The following is a 15,000-nucleotide window of genomic DNA, read 5'->3' as shown; positions in this document are numbered from 1 at the left end:
TTATAGAACCTTCATTTACCCATAATCTATTCCTCCACAAAATTTTATTAATGTCGACCTACAACCTTTTGAAATGACATGTGGAGGAAGGGGCAGAAAAATCCTTGACAAACGAACGAACAAACAAACGAGCGAACGCCCAACTTTCGACCAACTTCGTGAGCACAAGTAATAACCACATTCAGAGACGAGCATGATGGGAATGAAGAGTATTGGTTGAACCAACAGAGGCTTTCCACACTTCCAAAGTGTGAATTAGTTTGAAGATCCAATTGCTCAGTAAGTAGAGAAGGGCAATTCGAAATTGACCGTTGGCAACAGCACGCCACAGCCTACTCTATGCCAACAGCTGGTGAATTTATCCATCAACGATCGTTATTTACAATTCATTTACACTCACAAAAATCTACATTTTTTCTCCTTCTAAAGTTTCGTAAAATAGTTTAAAACCAAATCAATGTTTAATAAAAACATTTTCCAATAGTGGGAAAACTAGATTATTTTCCAATGGGCAAATAAACAAACAATAAAATAGTAAATCATCATTAAATAATTCAGCAGTCATATTTTCCTTGGCCTAACTTTCATCTATCTATCTTAAAAACTGATGTCTCTTTTTCGATCAACGATACACTTATTTGTTTCTGCTCAAGAGCCTTCTTCTCTCAATATAATTTTTATTACATTGCCCAAACTTCTAGTCTTGATATAAATCATAATTTCTCTCTCTCTCTCTCTCTCTCTCTCTCTCTCTCTCTCTCTCTCTCTCTCTCTCTCTCTCTCTCTCTCTCTCTACAAAATAAGTAAAGATTTCTCCAGTCATTTGGCGTTCACATCAGCAGCATGATACCCTCCGAAACTATTCAGATACATTTATTTTCCACTTTTTTTTTTTTTAAGCATGGACAAAGAAGGCCTTTTCAAGTAATTGACCCACGTTTTAATTTCAAATTTATTTCGGTTTCCAATATTTCCATCTTTTCGATTTATTCTTGATGAAATAATTTAATCCTGCTCTTGTCATAGTTACCTGATAAAAAATTATTATGTATTTTGTCAATAATGCCCTTGCAATCTTATATGTCAGTTTTCTGGGTTAGTCTGCGGATCTAGGATCCCTTCATTTTCTTTTTTCCATTAGATCTGGGCTAGTAAAGACTTGCCATAGCCTGGTCATTAGCTTCAGGAATGAGAGAAAAGCCTTTTCCTTCACACTTTACCTAATGAAAAGACATCTCTTATGTATCTGATCTGCAATAGCTGATCTATGTTTAAAACATTAAGTAGGCCTACCGGTATCCATGCTTGATAACATTGTATCCCTTCGGTCTTTCAATAGTAATTACCATTACAGACTAATTACTGTGAGAAAAAAAACTAATGCCAACAGCTGTATTAAAATACCAAATCAAGCAGTACTTCCTTAGGCCCTTGATTACTTACCGTAAATAAAACTCTCTCTCTCTCTCTCTCTCTCTCTCTCTCTCTCTCTCTCTCTCTCTCTCCTCTCTCTCTCTCTCTCTCTCTAAGGTCACATTCAAGGCTTTTCTATTCTCCCACTTATTTCCCAAATAAAAGAAAACATATAAACTCAATCTCCGTGGCTTGTCGTTCATATAACCTACATGTTACCCTTTCAAGCTTTCACAGATTTTCCCTTCGCAATTTCTTTCCAAAGAACTGACAAGTGTTTGTCGTGTAGACATTAAAAATAAATCATAACTCGCTTCAACTGCAACGAGTTTCTTTCACTCTGTCATATTTTTCTCAGGCACTTGGCAACCGCCAGATTCTCAAACAGAATAACGTAACAATTCTGGAATTACCTTCTCTCTGTTTTTAATGCAAATAAGTCTCTATTGTTACCCTCTATTAAACATTCCCGGGTTCCTTCAGCATGTGGTACCATCAAGCATATTTGCAGCAATATATTCCCTTCCTACACACAAAGTTTTACTACAAATATCAATTTATTCCATCTATTCTGATAAAAAAACGTTAACCATAATTGCTAATTAAGGGGGTTTCACACCAAAAACTTGAGCTTTTATACAAATATAGTCTAATAATTATTGAAGTGATAAGCAACAAAAGACAGCTGTCATGTCAGAAATGTTAGTCGATTTTCTTATCTTCTTCAAATCTGGGATATAAATGCCCATCATAATGTAGCGTGTCTCATCAAACACTACAATTAAAAATTACATCTTTATATTTTCCAGACCATTTGTTCTAAAAACGATTAGATTTAAATGCGAAATAAATAAAAAGTTTAAAGGCTTGAAGGTCGCTCATGAATGGCAGAGGCAAGGGACAGTGACAATGCCCTAGAGACTGATCATATACAGTATACATATGATCAGCGCCTAAGACCCGTCTCCAACATTGTTACAACCAGGGAAGGTTATGCACTTCCTGCTGATGACACAGCAGGTAGACCTAGAGGCTCCCCTCAAACCTCCATCCTTAGCTCGCAACGATGGCGAGATTGCAGAAACTACAAGAAACTATGGAGCCGAAACTAGAGTCCCAGTCCGGCAGAACGCCAGAAAGGGACGTTTCCAAAATGCTACCACAACCTTTAAAAAAATCCCATTCATAATCACCAATCACTTCTTGCTATGTGGAATAATTCAGTATCAAGTGCCTGCTACACACCCAATCACATATCTTAATGTAAGGAGAGCAGATTTTTCTGATGTCAACTAACAATAACTGTCTGAAGCAGCCCTACTACTCAGCGGGTAAGCCACCCACGTCTAATGGTTATGTAAACACGTGGAAACTAATTTCATTGTATTGGATTATTTATCTACTTTTCTCAGGGACAATCCATCTAAAAGAGTAAGAGCAAATATTTAAGCAATGTCAACTACAATAAACAAAAATTTTTAACAACCAGGAGTCTCTCTCTCTCTCTCTCTCTCTCCTCTCTCTCTCTCTCTCTCTCTCTCTCTCTCTCTCTCTCTCTCTCTCTATACATATATATATATATATACATATATATATATATATATATATATATATATATATATATATATATATATATACACACACACACACACACACACACACACACACACACACATATATATATATATATATATATATATATATATATATATATATATATATATCTTCCTTACAGGATCCCCTAACGATATGGAAACTATGGAAGAGAGTATAAAATTAGCACATTTGTTCCAGTGAATTCAATGGCAAAGCATAGCACTTGACTGATGATGCATGCCCTTGGACTTATAGCATCCTCCTTTTCCAACTAGGGTTGTAGCTAGGATGATGATGATGATGATGCTAACACCCACCTTCCTCTGGTCATTCTTACGCAAAAGCAGTTATACGAAAGGTAAATTTTTTAGGTTCACTTCAAATTATTACTTAAAAATCAAGCTAAGCACAATTCAATGATAAATGAAAGTAATATTGAAAAGGAACTTTGCAGTTTTTGTATGATGATTTATGAAAAAAAAATGAACAACAGATTCACAAGCAATTTGTCTTTCACTGTAATAAAGCATCACAAGGACAATTTGTTTTATATCAATAAGATAGCGCAGTTCAAGCAATGCTGGCAAAAATATCTAAAGTTGATGAATTTTTAAGAATGTTACAGGTACCTTAGACCTTATATATTACGCCACAAACGATGATAAAATTTCAGGTCTTATATATGTCGCAAGCTATATTCATTTATGTCGCAAGCTATAATCAAAATTCAGGCCTTATTTACATCAGAAGCTATAATCAAACTTCAGGCCTTATTTACATCGCAAGCTATAATCAAACTTCAGGCCTTATTTACGTCGCAGGCTATAATAAAACTTGAGGCTTTATTTACGTCGAAAGCTATCATCAGACTTCAGGCTTTATTTACGTCAGAAGCTATAATCAAACTTCCGGCCTTATTTACATCGCAAGTTATAATCAAACTTGAGGCCTTATTTACGTCAAAAGCTAAAATCAAACTTCAGGACTTATTTATGTCACAAGCTATTATCAAACTTCAGGCCTTATTTACGTCAGAAGCTATAACCAAACTCCAGGCCTCATTTACGTCACAAGCTATAATCAAACTTCAACCCACCTATATTGCGTTACAAGCTACAATCAAACTTCAGGCCTTATTTACGCCGCAAGCTATAATCAAACTCCAGGCCTTAATTACGTCGCAAGCTATAATCAAACTTCAGGTCTTAATTACGTCTGAAGCTATAATCAAACTTCAGTCCTTTTTTACGTCACAAGCTATAATCAAACTTCAAACCATATATATTGCATCACAAGGTATAATCAAACAGATTTCAATTGTGAATACTGCAATAAATAGACTTTTCTTTGATAATTTCTTTAGATTATAAGAAAACATTATTGATGGACGCAACACTTAAGCTAAAATACCAGCTAAAACCCTGATTCGGGATGATAACCCTATAGTATGCAATAGCCAGTGGTAAAATGAAGAAAAACTGAACTGTTCCAGTCCATCTCAAATTTCCTTACAACTACGTCGAAGTCCAGGTAAGAATTTGTACAATTAGTCATAAGGTAAATTATTTCGAGAGTATAAGTTTCTTGTTTTCAGTCCTTTAACTTGGACAAAATATTTTTTCTTTAATTTTTTTTAAAGGAGAATTCATATATATTTCTTTCGATTTAGAATCAGCAATTTTTTTACACGATTTATGATGAAATGAAAGAAAATAATGACTACTATTTAATTTACAGAGCTTTGTGCGGTTCACATTGAATGAGATATATGTGAAAAAAAATCATTAACAAACCAGTGGAAGTGAATCAGAAGCATTCCCGATTATGGCGTAGGAATATGTTCATTATTACTTATTTTTCAACAAAGCAAAGTTATTTTCTAGCATACGATGACATACTGGTGAGCGAAATATCAGCAACGTTAAAAATTTCATTATATCGCGCGTTTCGACATGTTTACTTCTGCTTAATTTATTCTCTTGATTTTTTTTTTTTTTTTTTTTTTTTTTTTTTTATCATTTACTAGCCTTAACCTTATCTGTTGTAATAAAGCGTCCGGATCACACATCAGTGTGACCAAGGATATCCAGAAAAGTATCTAAATCAGTATTTTTTCTTGAGATTGCTTAACAACTTGAACAAAAACTAACTCAACTCTTTGGTTGTTTAAGTTTCAACATCACATTTACACTCTCGTTAAAATAATCAACAACAAATCTCTCCCTCTCTCTCTCTCTCTCTCTCTCTCTCTCTCTCTCTCTCTCTCTCTCCGGTCATAAGTGCCTGCGCAAGAGCAAGAGAGAAAGGCTATGTCCTCCCCTTGGCCGTTGCATTTTAATATCATTTAATTAAATCTCAAGCAGACGCCATGCGGCAATTCTAAAACATTTTTCGGTCTCCTACCGCAATATTACTACTCAGGAAATCCAACTATTTCCTGGAAAAAAATCACTAAATACATTTTGTGTCATTACACCTCTTAACCGGATACCATGACAAAGCATAATTACTTTCCTGCTAAACATTTTGGTCTCTTTCTGTTTTATTTCAAGTGGCGAAGATAAATAAATCAATAAAAAATAATGTAATACTATTACTTGTATCTAAATACTATCCTAAATCAATATTTGATACAAAAAAAATCAAAGTTTAAAAAACAAGAACAGTTTTTACACATATGCTCAAAAGTAATAGAATATTTTAAAGGTTATGGATATTCATTAAATAATGTGTCTAGTACTAATATGCTGAACAGTATAAGAAAAAACTGGAAAACTATATTCGAGAAAGGAAGCCGCTCACCAATATTATGGATCATCGTAACGGAATAACAAGGCACTAGTTACAGAAATACTTTACACTCGCTTGAGACTGCACTAAAGTATACAAGAGAGAGAGAGAGAGAGAGAGAGAGAGAGAGAGAGAGAGAGAGGGAGAGATTTGTTGTTGATTATTTTAACGAGAGTGTAAATGTGATGTTGAAATAATTAATCTATCTTCAACATACTTGTTGTAAGAGAAGGCAAATTTCTAATGATCATTTCAAGTGTTACTACAAGAACCTCCTTAAAAAAAAAAAAAAAAAAAATACTACTCAGCAATCATTGAAGTCTTGGTTTCTACAAACGAATCAACCTCATAAACTACATCTTAAATCCTATTAAAGAAAAACTTGTACTCTTAATATAACGAGAAAATGAAGCAACAATGGTCAGAGATAAATTTCTGGATCAATTTCAAGTAGAATTTCTTTTAGTTTTATTCGATGTTTTCTATTTGGACTTCAATCATCGATAAGAGAGATAGTCACTTTGAACCTTAAAGTAACTCGGCATAAGTTTTCAACACAGAAAGATTTTCAAGAATTATTTCCTTTCGTATACTTTGTATATTAGAACATATAAAAATCAAAACTAATTCTTCATTATTGAACCAAGAAAAGAATCACTATGCTTATCATATATTTAATTGAATAGTTTTCCTAGACTAGAGACTACATTACTGTGAAACAGGCATTCCTATCATATCAATAATTTATGCAGCCATATTGAATAATCATTTCAAATTGTCACTGCAAGCGAGATACTGTACAATGAACTATCCGAATTTTATAATAAAAAAAAAAAACTACACTTTAGTGCTGTCCTAAAGTTTGGTAGAACATTTTAACTAAAATTAATTGCCAAAAACTTGACTGATAGCTGAAGCTTCCACACTTCGATAAATTATAAAAAATAATAAAGACAAAACTAGACACAAATAAACACATAAAGGGAACTTGCAATCAAAAATTGAAAATGTGCTATTAAACAAACATGATATTCTACATCATCTTTCAAACGAATACATCACTCATAGATATCGAAGACTGATAAATTAATCATTTCTATCTCAAACACATCTCCTGACCTCCTATGCATTTGAAAATACGCAACAGTAGAGAGTCGACACACAGAAAATCTATATTTATATCTATCTCAAACTTCATTTTTTTTCTAAACGAAAACAACTCAGGGAATTTCTCCCCTCGCTTCATACACCTCTCATTTATCAACGAGATATTTTCTCTGGACTTGCCGTTGCATCAACACCTATTCCTATTTGTTTATCCCTTTTGTTGCCCTGAACTATCTCCGAAACAGACGATTAGTGCCTTTACATTTGCCCCTGCCCTTTATAAATGAATGCTATTCGTTATGCTGCCTTCCTTTGGGAATGCCATTTCTTTAGATTTTGGTTACAATCCTTTTCATCCCATTACAATATAAATTCCTTTTGTCCTTCGCCAAGATTCGTGTATGAATATGAATAGGCAAATTAAATGTTTTACACCCCCCCAGCCACACATATATATATACATATATATATATATATATATATATATATATATATATATATATATATATATATATATATACATATATATATACATATATGTGTGTGTATGTGTGCATATACATACACATCATATGTCTGAGTAGATATATATATATATATATATATATATATATATATATATATATATATATATATTTATATATATATATACATATATTATATATACATAAATTATATATATATATATATAAATATATATATATGAATAATATACATATATATATATATATATATATATATATACACATACATATAAATATACATATATATATAAATATATATATATATATAAATATATATATATATATATATATATATATATATATATATGTGTATATATACATATATATATATATATATATATATATATATATACATACATACGTACATATATATATCATTGTGTGTGTGTGGGTGATAAGCACTACTTTTTTCAGCGAAGAAAATATTTATAACGCCGCTAACATACCTAAATTTATGTCACAATAACAAACCTGTAAAACGCAAAACTATCTCACACGTGTATCTGTCTCGATTATACGTACAACATGAAAAATGATTCATCATAAACAAATCACATTTACTTTATAACCACTAACACTCCCATAAAACTAAATACCAAACTCACACAACCTTAATTTGAAAATAAGACTAAAAGAATCACGTACAAATTACAACTTTGACATTCGAAAAACAACAAAATAGGATAATCAATGCCGTAGATACAGAGGGAATCTCTCTCTCTCTCTCTCTCTCTCTCTCTCTCTCTCTCTCTCTCTCTCTGGTTTCTAAGTTATGACGGTATACGTTTTAAAAAGACATGTATTCTGCACGTTTGTATTATTTGCATTTGCTCTTCTTCAGACCCCGCTTTGACCCACGGGTCTCATCTAACGACCAGGTGCATAACTATTAGCTTAGGTAAAGAAACTCTCGCTCGGGAATATAACAGCGCTAAGCTCTTCCATTGCGATTTGAGCTAGATGCTAATTGTTTCATGCGGCCACACACACACACACACACACACACACACACACACACAGGGGCGCGCACACAAATTGTGACGTAAAGAATCAAGAACTTTTCACGTATATAGTTCTATTTATCTAATAATATGATTTGACGGACAAGTAAGCTTTAATCATTCATACTGACCATCGCGAAACATTAAATTATATCAAATAAAGTTCCGAATCAAGTAAAGTAAAAACTAAGAACTCATTTCAGGCCATCAAAATCTGGGATAAACGTAAGTCATTCACTCCTTGGAAATTATTACGATAAATTAATTTGAACAATTAACTGTTGTATACCGAAATAAGATGACCATAACACGTCACCCACTCGAACCATGAAAGCAAACCTAACAATGTAACCAATATCTTCATCATTAATAAATTTATCTTTGAAACTAATTTCCTTGTAATCTTTCGGAAATGCCTAGCTCGCCCTTCCACCAAATTTCGGAGACACGTCCTTGAGATATTCTGCTAAACTCAACAGGCACACACAGATATTAAATCATCTTTGCAAATTAATCCCCCAAAAGGGGAATAAAATGCATAAATATGCCCAAATATATAAGTCTTTCTTTGCATTACCCTTCAAATTTTACGGATGAACTAGGTCCCCTGCACAAAACCATCTGGCATGAGGCATTGACACGAGAAGAAGCTAATTAGAAGGGTTGCTGAAATAGGATAGCTTATAACCAATTACGCTTGATATTGAAGATAATGACCTGAAATTAAGCCAGGAAAAAGCAATTCCATTCTGGATTTCAGTAAATGACATCAAAATGCGATCTCTCTCTCTCTCCCTCTCTCTCTCTCTCTCTCTCTCTCTCTCTCTCTCTCTCTCTCTCTCTCATACGGTGAGTGATACAGTACTATGTCCACGATTCCCCTCAGCCCTTGCTATAATTGGGAACCAGCGTATACTGCGGCTTCAAAGAAACGATGAGGTAGGCCTAGCAATCTCTTCCCTAGATTTACTGAGAAACTTAAAAGTTGTATCGAATTGACTCCAGAAGAAACCATCACACGTCGACATACAAAACTTACACAAAGAAAAGAAAGTGTTAATTATCTTTTACCACCCTCTAAAGATACTTAAAAACCTTAGAATTATCTTTATGCAAATAAAATTGAGAGTAAGTGTGGATATGTATATTTCAAGGAATCCTATTCAATTCAAAACATGTGGTTTTGAAATATGTGAATAAATGAAGCCAACTCAATTAAGAAGAAACCTTACAATGTTATTAACATCTTTAGAAAATTGATTATCGCCATGCTAGCCCTCATCAAAAATTACTATAAAGGATAAAGACGATCTTATAAAAAAAAATATAAAAATAACAAAAAATTACAGTGTTGGTGACGAGAAAATTAAACATTTTAAGAACATTAACAAATTCAATAATCCCACCAAGTGCATATCCAGAATATTTGCGAAGAGTTGAACTATTTCAAAATGCATGAAATGCTGTTCGAAGCCCCATAAAGGGGATTTAATTGTACTTTATAATTGCAGGGGGCATTACACAAGTAATGTTACTTTTTATATTTCATTGCTGCATCGTCGACTTTAAAGGAGAATCTCCAATAAAATAATATATCCGAAACGAGAAGAATTTCCTCTGATCCATTGTCACCACTTATTAAATCTCACTTCTCATTAAAAACGGATTCCTTATTGGAAAATATTTCGAAAAATACAAATTCTTTAACTAAAAGAATCCGAGTTGTTTTGAAAATTGTAAACTGAAATTTAGAAGAAATAACCAAACACAAAGTATACTGTTTTCTACCTGAGCAATTTCATGTTATTTTTTTTTTTTATAAAAGTAATATAAATATTCAGGTTTTTATACATTGTTAAAAGAAATCTTATAAGTTTCAAGTAAACTTAAAGACATTCAATTACATAAAACCAACAAATAAAAATTTTATCTAATGCAATAAAATAACTCCGCAAAACCTGAATTAATTTTTGGAAAAAGAAAAAAAAAATTAATGCAGAAAAACTGTAATTACATCAACAGAACATACAACCACAAAAAAAAATACACTTGCATACTCCTAAAAGACAACATATATCAGACGATCCTGAAAATGGGCCGCATTAAAAAAAAATATCACAAGCATTACATAATTTACAAATTCAAGAATAATCAAACACACACACACACACATATATATATATATATATATATATATATATATATATATATATATATATATATATATATATATATATATATATATATATATATATATATATACATACACACATCTTCAAACCACAAAAATTTTGAAATACAGACATTAACTCCACAGAAATTGATATAAAAATAAACTGTTTATCTTTATTACTGTTTCTTAAGAAGAAGAAGAAGAAGAAGAAGAAGAAGAAGAAGAAGAAGAAGAAGAAGAAGAAGAAGAAGAAGAAGAAGAAGAAGAAGAAGAAGAAGAAGAAGAAGAAGAAGAAGAAGAAGAAGAAGAAGAAGAAGAAGAAGAAGAAGAAGAAGAAGAAGAAGAAGAAGAAGAAGAAGAAGAAGAAGAAGAAGAAGAAGAAGAAGAAGAAGAAGAAGAAGAAGAAGAAGAAGAAGAAGAAGAAGAAGAAGAAGAACTCTACGAATAGGGAGTAAATTACAGTGATAAATAAAGAAAATAACTTGCTCGTAATTTTTGTAATATAATGCTCTAGATTATTTACTAACGATTGGAAGAGATTGTATCACCATGATGGTAAAATAAAAAAAAAAATCCTTTCAAATTTCCAAACTAAAATAACTACCAAATGTATATTATTCATAACCGAACGCACGGAATCAATTCTGGAATTCGCAATACAATGCAATATTGAGCACGGCTGTCTCTCCCATACATAAAACAAAAACAAACCAAAAACATTTTAAATACTAGTAAAATACCTGGAAATTAAAAATAAAAACATAAATTATATCAAATTGCATGTCAAAATATATCAAGTTTTTTAAATCTCATATCAGAGTTCTTGATATAATGAAAGTTATCGCCTGAACTACAACTGTCTTCCTTGACTGCCTTGCTTTTTCCGGTCCTAAAACCAGATACCATATTTCTTATAACAATATGTGTGGCGATCTATACTTATTCGCTACCTGATGCCAGTAAATTTCATAAACTCCAAAAGCATCTAAAAAGTCATTTACTCGAAGTGCTCATTTACGTAAAGAAAGATTTTGCATACCAAATAACCCATAACCAAAGCATTACATTTCATAAGCAGTGAATGTAAGACCCATTTTCCACAATCTACAGCATAGCATGAAATACAAATTGCATTAAAATAAATTAAAGAAAGGATACACAAATTGAAATAATAAAAAGGGAAGTTGTAAACACTCTACGGACATATCTCTTAGAATTTAACTATCTCCATGATATAACGGATAATATAACCCTTTTATTAAGGCAAGCGTCTTCTTGGAGGAGACATCAGGGCTACTAATATGCTATTTTTAGTCAATAATAAACTTCAAAATAATCATCAAAAAATTGATTCAAATTTTACCAACGATCTAGTTGCGAATTATCGTTGCATTTTCCCTTAACGAGGAATTTAACCACAAATAAACTGAAAGTTCCTACGTTAAAACTGTAAAACTTAGTAATGAGAGACAATATTGTGAGGCACTACTGAGGAAATGAATCAAAACCTGTAAAACTAAAGAACCTAACCGTTTATATTGACTTTGGCCGGTTTCCGACAAAAAGATGAAAGAATTATCATATGGTGAAAGTAATGCAGCTAGAAAATCTTGAAAAAGAAAATTAAAACTCATTATTAACTGAAAACAGAATTACGAATTGTACAAGACGGTCGGGGAAAAAAAACTATCCTAATTGAGATGACACACAGCATTTTTTCATTTAAAAGAAATCCAATATTTAGAATAAAAATTCAAGAACAGTAACCGGCAAAATGGTCAAAATAAAGAAAATAGGAGCTTATTCCAGAACAGGTTCCTTCTTTTATAGTTAAACACCATAAGACATCATTAACAAACAAATGGAACGCGCCAGAAAACAAACATATAAAATAGACAAAATCCCCTACAAAAAAACTACATATTAACACTCACGTTTTTCTCAACGGATTCCTTGATTTTGGAGCCAGCCTCCTTGACGCTGGCGCCAGCCTTGCTGAAAGCGGTAGAGAAGAAGGAACCCACAGATTTGGCCGAGGCCGACGCCCGCCCCTGAACAGCAGAAAGGTTTAGGCCAAAACCTGAAAAGAGACAAGTAACCATTATTACTAAACGTTAATCATAATATTAACATGTTTACTATAACTTCAGAATAGCACCAACATATTTAAAGGCTTAAATACATGTAATTGTATATCAAATAACAAGGAATCGGTGCTATTATATATGTACATGGACACTCAATTCTGTTAGTGTTTTATAATGTGTATGCTTTTATATATATATATATATATATATATATATATATATATATATATATATAAATATATATATATATATATATATATATAAATATATATATATATATATATATATATATATATATATCTATATATATATATATATATATATATATATATATTTATATAGATATATATCTATATATATATATATATATATTTATTTATTTATATAGATATATATACATATATATCTATATATATGTATATATATATATATATATATATATATATATATATATAGATATATATACATATATATCTATATATATGTATATATATATATATATATATATATATATATATATATATATATATATATATACATATATATATATATATATATATATATATATATATATATATGTATAAATGATATACTTCTAGTTAACATTATTCGTTGAACCACAAAAATTTATAACATTAGATCAAAACCAATACCACATGTTAGTACATCCCAGGAACATGAGAAAACGGTACTTTTTAAGCAGTTACGAGCACTCCACACCGTAAACACCCTTTTTGGTTATTTATATACATTGCGTATTGATAGGTGAAACACAGGTGTTACAAGACAAAATTAGTAGCGCTCTTTTCTTAGAATAGCATTTCCTATCAACAAATTATCAGCACCCAAACCCAATGAATAATGACTAAAAATTATACCTGCGTTTGTACTAGATCAAAACATACAGGTTAGGGGGAGGATAAAACTACACAGCATTCCATATCCTACCATATACTATATTGCTTTTGTTATCACCCTAATACCCAAAACCAAATAATACTAAGAACAATTCTTGACTATATTTAACTAAAACACCCGGTGGATACATACGGGATGTCAAGTTAAACTTGTAACGTTTAGAAGTAATGGGGATGATCGAATATATATATATATATATATATATATATATATATATATATATATATATATACATATATATATATACATATATATATATATACATATATAATTTAGTATCAAATATTCTAATATATGTTCATTTGAGTCGCGCTAAACCAATTATACCTTATCTGGCATAACTTAAAAAAGTTATTTGGAAGAAAAATATACAAGTATTATAATATTTACCATCTCTCTCTCTCTCTCTCTCTCTCTCTCTCTCTCTCTCTCTCTCTCTCTCTCTCTCTCTGTAACACACAGCCACCCATTATTCAAGTGTGTGCGTTTCCTTACTTTTAGAAAGTCCAAATTTAAAAGGCAAAAGGTCCGCCATTCAGCAATTTTATCCATTTGTTTTCAGTTTACAAGACAATCTCCAACGCATACACGCCCTCCTTGCTTCTCTCTCCTACCTCATAAATGTTAAGATACTGTCTCAGAAACAATCAACGATCAGATGCTAGTATATTCGATAGTACGATAGTTCTGTATATGACAGCTAAATATAAGCACACGTTTAAATGTGGTCGTCAAAGTGACAATAAAATTTGTGTCCGAGTTTAAGCCAAATGTATCTCACACACACATAAATTCAAACAAAATTTGTGTTCGAGTTTGAGCCAAATGTGTCACACAAATTCATTTCTCAATATCTCCAGAAAAAAAAAGCTCGCCAACTTTTCCATAGCGGCCTAAAGATGTAGAAATATTAATTTTTAAGGAAATTTTTTTCATTGAAATATGGAGTCCTGACAAAGATTAAACCTTCAAACTTTATTGCTCCTGTTTACTAGAACTTGTTATTTGTCAATTAAATCATATCTTGTAGCCTAAATAAGATATCTAGATAAACCAAACCGTGTATTTTACGGTGCATAAGAAAGTGAACCCTAAAAAGGGATTTATGTGCCTAAAATATGAGATCATTTATTAGTTCAACAAAACTCCAATACATCTTTACAATCCCGATCGCACGCGCACATAACATTTATACACATTTATTTACATGCTTATAACTTTCTATTTTTCGAGAGAAGCTGCAGAAGACAACAACACAACGGTCACTGGCACTTTCATCATTCAACTTCAACTGCTGCACTGCAAATGAACTCCCTGAATAGCAACATATCCACACCACATTACTTGGTTCAAATACAAAACAGAATTTCAGCAACCACTAAGATATTGAC

The 15,000-nt window shown here is 31.6% G+C and overlaps 1 protein-coding gene across 22 annotated transcripts in view; it reads right to left on the bottom strand.

Annotated features, from left to right (window-relative positions):
• The window catches only part of LOC137631142 (synapse-associated protein of 47 kDa-like), a 717,291-nt gene that overhangs the window by 349,459 nt on the left and 352,832 nt on the right, over positions 1-15,000 (bottom strand). For all 22 annotated transcript variants that reach the window (XM_068362822.1, XM_068362819.1, XM_068362838.1 and 19 more), the window contains one exon: positions 12,539-12,684. In XM_068362822.1, coding sequence (XP_068218923.1) covers positions 12,539-12,684 — 146 coding nt within the window. The remainder of the gene's footprint in view (positions 1-12,538; positions 12,685-15,000) is intronic.

This window comes from Palaemon carinicauda, chromosome 39, assembly GCF_036898095.1.
Source record: "Palaemon carinicauda isolate YSFRI2023 chromosome 39, ASM3689809v2, whole genome shotgun sequence".
Lineage (NCBI taxonomy): Eukaryota > Metazoa > Arthropoda > Malacostraca > Decapoda > Palaemonidae > Palaemon > Palaemon carinicauda.
This window is presented reverse-complemented; position numbering and strand designations above follow the sequence as displayed.